General features: G+C 31.3%; 1 protein-coding gene across 1 annotated transcript; it reads left to right on the top strand.

Moving 5' to 3' along the window:
• The first annotated feature begins 1,181 nt into the window (after positions 1 to 1,181).
• Positions 1,182 to 6,342, top strand: LOC134260835 (uncharacterized). The gene is made up of 4 exons (XM_062743368.1): positions 1,182 to 1,285; positions 1,575 to 1,733; positions 4,876 to 4,919; positions 5,955 to 6,342. The coding sequence occupies exons 1-4, from the start codon at positions 1,248 to 1,250 to the stop codon at positions 6,128 to 6,130; spliced, it is 417 nt and encodes a 138-aa protein (XP_062599352.1). The 5' UTR covers positions 1,182 to 1,247; the 3' UTR covers positions 6,131 to 6,342.
• The last annotated feature ends 232 nt before the right edge of the window (positions 6,343 to 6,574 follow it).

The raw sequence follows: 6,574 nt of genomic DNA, 5'->3' as shown, positions 1-6,574 counted from the left end.
AATTTATCATTAAGTCATACGATTGTTTTGGTCAAATTTTAAGATAACTTGATATAGTCAAGTTTAAGTTTCTTTGGACACAATATTCTGTATATCAGTTTTTTCCATGAACAGTTGAACACCTACAGTTTTTAGGACTTTAAACACAAGTTCACTAAGATGCATAATTTTGTTTATCAGTTTTTGAATTTGATTTTTTTTTAACGGTGTGTTTATGGTTAGTAAAGGATTTGTGGTGAAATTCACTTAAAATTCAACTCATCCAAAAGTAAAAAGATTATTCATTTTCACACAAAGCCTTCGCAAGATATAATAATTTTGAACATTGGTTTCAATTCCCATGACTAGTGTATTCATTGCTCCTAAAATAACGCAATGTCTGTTAAATTCTTCAATATGCTACACTAAACCCCTATACCTTCAGTCTAATTAGAATAAGATCTCCTTTTCCATGTACTTAACAAGCGTGCTTTATTAAGATATATATTTATTTGATTTTTTTTTGTTTTATTGTGTTACGTGCTAAATTCTTTTAAACACTTTTTGTCCTACAGTTTTATTTTGTGTTAAGTAAAAATATATAATAATTCATCATTTTCTTAAATGCATTTTTCTGTATTCCTTTATTGATGACCATTTCTGCAATAGTCACTTAAATGGTGTTTTTATAAAATTCTATAATAGTTAGTAAATTATTTTTAATTTTCTCGCGGGCAATCCTTTTCTACAATAAAATGCTTTGGTTTAATATCAGAATATTTGGTACTTTTAAGAGTAGAAATTTTGGTCCTACTGGGGATGGAAATCCTTAACGTGATTTCTTTAATGAAATAAGATAACAAACAGTGATCAGTCTCAAATGCCCACTGAAATAATATAATTTTAAGCCTATACTACGGTACTTTTATTCGTTTATTTTTCATTTTGATGAATGGTTCTGCCATAATGACTATGAATAGTAATTTTTATAAATTGGAGCTTTATTAGCATTGTTGCAAAGAACTTGCAACACTGAGACAACCAATGATCATTATTCTGTGTTTAAAGTTTAATGTCCGATTGCCACCTTTCTTTCGTATAACTACAACAAATAGAGTTACAGTCTGCTTTGAACTTCTGATTCTCAAGATTTAATCATCATTAAGTATTGCACATGTTATGCCCAAGTCGTTTTCCAGGGACTCTTTGTCGGACCTTCTCCAACAAATTCCTCTACTTTCTCTTGTTCACCGGGTTTGGAGTGCCACATGCTACTTTATCTGAAACAAAGCAACAATAGTCAGTGGTAAGCTTGCTTTCCCATTTGATACATGTATATAATCCCTGAAAGTATAATAATAGGAGGGGGACAGATCGTCAATGCCCCAAATTAACAATTCTTGGAGATTGCCGTTTATTTAATTTTGGAGAATACTGAAATGGTGAAGCATATGAAATAAATAAAAATTTATGATCATAGCATGTGTTTTCAATTAAAGTTTTATTTTTTTGTCTTTATTATTTTTTACTTGTTCAAATCTAAAGAAATCAGACAAGCTTTCTGCATCTGTTAAAATCTAAATTTCTATTCACAGCCCAAGCGTCTCTGTCCTGCCTATCACTGGAATCATGGTGCATATTTTCAACAATTCTGACAGAAGTGGATGTTCCATGGATATTCTTATCAAACCCTCTACCACTCTCAGTGGACAAAGAAAAGATCTATGTATCCAGGCAACACATGACGAATCCAGGTATAAAGGGTTTATAAATATATGTGTAAGACTCAAAGTGCGATGAGATTCCAAAGTCTGATACTCGAGCCAGATCAGCTGGTCTGCGCAAAACCCCGATGGTTCGACACGCCAAAGTCCGATGGTGCGGAAAACAATTACCGTTTATGAAGTCATAGCACTACTACTGCACCAAACTACAATGCCACGCATTGCCAAGGTCCTAAATAATTATTAAAATATATAACTATGCGAAAACTAACCTTAATCGCTCAAAAAATGTATAAAAACTATAACCTAGATAAATTGGATGGGTGCGAAACTAACTCTAATCGCTCAACGATAAATAATGTGCTAAAACTTACCCTAAATCTTTCAGGTTGGTACGAAGCATAGACTAACTGTAAACAGTCGAGTGGCTTGTGAGGACTAATCCTAATACCTCTGAAAGGTGTAAGCAATAGGCAATATATATCAATAAAAATGTTTGCGAGGATGAATTCAGAAATGATGTCTTTGAATGCAGAACAACGGCGTCAAGGATTGACGTCGGATTATTGTGATATCATAAACGTTCGATTGTTTCTCAGCCCCATAGGACTTTGGCATGTTAGACCATCACACTTTAGCGCAGCTTTGGTGTGACGAGCTTTGGTGTGACCATCGGACTTTGGTGTCTTTATTGACAACATACCATCGGGGTTTAGCGAGACTATCGGACTTTGGAGTTTTAAATATATAAGAGCTAGACATTCACTAAAGAAAGCTATCTAATGTCCATTTACTTTGCCACTAGAGGTAAAAATAAACCTCGCCTTCCTAAATTATTCAGCATAAGTTACGTTACATGTATCCTTTAGGCTAACTTTAGGTCACCACAGGAGATATGACTTGACGTACCATAAAAGGATCATTTGGTTAAAATTTATATATGATCATTCTTTTGAACCTTTTCTCTAAACATATGGAATTCAAACTGCGTGTGTTATTGTTGATCTAAGCTATGATATCTGAGCTAAAAAAAAAAAACTAGTCAAATTTGTACCTTAAAATAATATTTATGCAAAGGATCATATAATAATAATATTAAAAATAATAATAATACTTTATTTAAAGAAGGTAGCCCGATTAGTGCACGCACTATTCTTCCCCGGGGCCTTCTGTAGACAAAAAAACAATATACATACATCTACAAATATACACAATCAAATAAATCATCATAAGTTATTTCGACATTGTTTTACAAATATTTTGATTTGATGTTTGAAAGCATTCAGTGTTTGAGACATTTTTATATGTACAGGTAAATTATTCCATAAAATAGCACCAGAGTATTGGAAGGAGTTCTAAAAAAATTTACAGCTACGAGCTGGTACACACAGGTCTAAATTAGATTCTGATCGAAGATTGTATTGATTATTACACTGGAAGTTAAACATACTATTTGAATAAGTAGGGTGAGAATTAAACAATGATTTATATAACAAAACATATTTATTTACAATAAGTTGCTCATACACTGTGAGCCAATCTAGTTTCTCAAAGAGAGGTTGTGAGGGCGCATCAGGAGGAGCATCTAAAATACATCTTGCAGCTCGTTTTTGAACCTTATATACTCTGTCAAGATTTGAGTGCGATGTATTACCCCAAATAGTTAAACAATAATCATACTTTTTAATTCTACGGAGGGCTGAAATGTTACGTGACAGTGTTTTACAAACATGGTCAATATGTACATTGTATTGTAAAGAATTATCTAAATAAACTCCAAGAATTTTTTTCATTTGATACTATATCAAGTTTTTTGTTTGATACAAATAGATTAATTTCATGCTCAGGAAAATTTGATCTCTTTTGATGCGTACCGACTAACATGCATTTGGTTTTTGTAGCATTTAGAACCATTTGATTTTGAGAACACCATTTTTCTATTGAAGCTATATCCGTTGATAATGTATCTACAATAGTTTGAGAATCTTTACTTGATGTATGTAAAGTGGCATCATTTGCAAATAATTCTAATTTGGATTTTGTAATACATAAAGGAAGATCATTAGTGTAAAAAAAAACAGAAGGGGGCCTAGTATAGATCCCTGTGGAACTCCCGCTGTGACTTGCTGATAAGATGAATGTTTGTTGGACAGATGGACACTTTGAAGTCTTTCACTTAAGTATGACCTGAACCATTGTAAAGTTGTTGCATCAAACTTTTAACATTGTAGTTTTTTAAGTAGAATATCATGATTGACAAGGTCAAAAGCTTTACTGAAATCAAGAAAAACAGTACCAACAAGTTTACCTTGGTCCATTTCATTTAACCATTCATCAGTAATTTTAGTAAGGGCTGTTTGGCAAGAATGTAGTTCTCTGAAGCCTGATTGAGAATCTACTATGAGATCAAAATCCGAAAAAAGAGATCGTATATATTTTGCAACATGTTTTTCAATAATTTTTGATAATGTTGGTAAAATAGAAATAGGCCTATAATTATTTGGATCTAATCTGTTTCCTTTTTTAAAGACTGGGGTAACTTTTCCAAGTTTAAAACTGTCGGGGAAATTACCAGTTAAGATACTGGTATTTATAATGTGGGTCACAGGTTTATGTATTATTTGTGAAGTAAGTTTCAATAGACGTGGCCCGATGGTATCAACACCTGAAGATTTACTTGTATCTAGTTTATTGAGTAAAGTTAGTACTTCGTCATGATTTATGAGTCGGATAGAAAACTCGTCTGCGCCCAGTTTAGACTTAACAAAATCTAAAAGATTTGTAAAGTCATTTTCCTCCTTATTTATGCCTGCAAGAAGTTCTACAGAAATATTTGAAAAATGAGAATTAAACAATTCTACTATTTGTTGTGTATCCTCTGTGATATAATTATTTTTAGCAAGTGCAGCTGGAATATAATTACGAGATTTAGAAGCTAAACTGTTTAATACATCCCACATTTGTTTTGAATTTTTATTTAGTTCTATAGCTGTTTTATAATAATTAATCTTGGCATTTTCAATTAGTATATAAATACGCTTATAATTTTCTCCACTTTATAAAACTCATATAACACAAGTCCAAAATTCCACTTCCGGAGATATGGCTGATAAGGCCATTTCAGAATTAATACATGATTCTCATGACTAAGTAGCTTCTTCTTTTCTTGTAGACTTTCGGAGATGAGATGTTATGCTGTTGTGTACGAAGAATCCCGTAAGTTGAAATAAAATCTATAAAATGAAACAATCTAACCAGGTATGACATTTGATTCATTTGCTTGTTGTTGGATCCTTGTAATTGTTGTCATTTCTTTGAAGTTATTAATGAGAATGACGCGCCACCTATATAAAAAAAATAAATTTTCAAATTTCAAACCTAGAAAAAATATATTTAAACAACAAAACAGAGGGTATAATTTGTTAGAAGGATCCAATTACCAACATTTCAGCGGCTCTCTCATACTGTCCAGGTTTTGTGTTGTTTTTTTCTTAAATCAAACCTATTCAAGATTAATAATCATCCCAAAAAGCTTAGAAAGCTAATTAAAACATATGTTCCCCAATTTAACCTTTAGCTTTTTTGGTCACGGGAAATTGATGTCCATCTCTGATATTTGATATTATGAAGAAAACACATCAAATTATGATGATTTTTAAAAATAAAGATATATTATTGATACACTTGAAGGTTTTGTTAAGAAGAGGGAAAAGGAGAAGTTGCCTCTAATAACAACAATGTACATCACATATCTTCCTAAGAATAAAAAAATTATTAGAAATCTAAACAAATGAATTTTCTTTTATTTGTTTAGCACTACAACTACATGTATGCAAATTTATCCGATTTATTTACAATTTACATGACTTGTAACAATTTTAATTCGATGTTGTTAACTAATTAATTTGAAATGAATCCGGACCATTGTTAATCTGGTTTACTTTGGTGATGCGTGATTTACATAAAATATTATATTTATTATTGCTTATTAATCTCTACGATGTACTGAAGCGTCCACATTATATTCTCTGCAACATAGTGCTTCTACTAAACCTCAACAAATTAGTTTTAAAAAGGGAAATATATTAAAGATGTATGAAAAAATTTTTAAAAAACAAAACATTTTGAGTCCCACAAGATTTGAACTATTCTAAAAAGTTATCAAATAGAAGCATTAATAAGTAACCTTCTTTAATAAGTTATGAGTAAATAGTGGTTGATGCAAAATAGTTGGTAAATTTCTCCTTGTAGAATCATTCCAACAAACTTTGAATGTACTGAAGACAACTACAAGAAGACCACAGCGAACAACTGACATCAATAAGACAACTACGACCAGACCACAGCGAATAACTGACATCATTAAGACAACTACGACCAGACCACAGCGAACAACTCACATCAATTACGGAAATGTGATTGGATGAAATACGGTGAAATAATGGAGAAAAAATTATGGAACTTACTTTTCAAAATCTTTTTTATCGGAGTTGAATGTCATCTAAGTTGATTGTCATAATATGGAATACTGTATAATCACATAACTTAACGAATTCCCACATAATTGTTGTATATACAGTAATTTTTTTTTCACTTTTGTTTTTTAATATTTGCAATTTTAGAGTGCATAAACTATACTGAGCAAACATTAATATTTCATTTATTTCGTTACTTCCATTTCCACTGCGAAGAAAATAGTAATAAAAGGACACTGGTACCATAAGGTGACTTTTCTAATAAGTAACATAATCAGTAAGTTTAGGAAAATTAGAAAGAGAAAGACAATAAGGATGAAATACAACAAAAAAAAAATAATTGTCTAATGAAATATAGAGAAAACAAACAGTATTCATGCTCAAAAATCCACGGAA

This window comes from Saccostrea cucullata, unplaced genomic scaffold (assembly GCF_032062105.1).
Source record: "Saccostrea cucullata isolate Sc308-1 unplaced genomic scaffold, CSIRO_AGI_Scuc_v1 ctg1302, whole genome shotgun sequence".
NCBI lineage: Eukaryota > Metazoa > Mollusca > Bivalvia > Ostreida > Ostreidae > Saccostrea > Saccostrea cuccullata.
This window is presented reverse-complemented; position numbering and strand designations above follow the sequence as displayed.

Excerpts from the sequence above, each read along its gene's own strand:
- LOC134260835 (XM_062743368.1), top strand. The coding sequence starts at position 1,248 with ATGCTACTTTATCTGAAACAAAGCAACAATAGTCAGTG. Across the intron at positions 1,286-1,574 it reads CAAAGCAACAATAGTCAGTG|CCCAAGCGTCTCTGTCCTGC; the intron begins GTAAGCTTGCTT and ends TTCTATTCACAG. Across the intron at positions 4,920-5,954 it reads TGTTGTGTACGAAGAATCCC|AATCATTCCAACAAACTTTG; the intron begins GTAAGTTGAAAT and ends TTCTCCTTGTAG.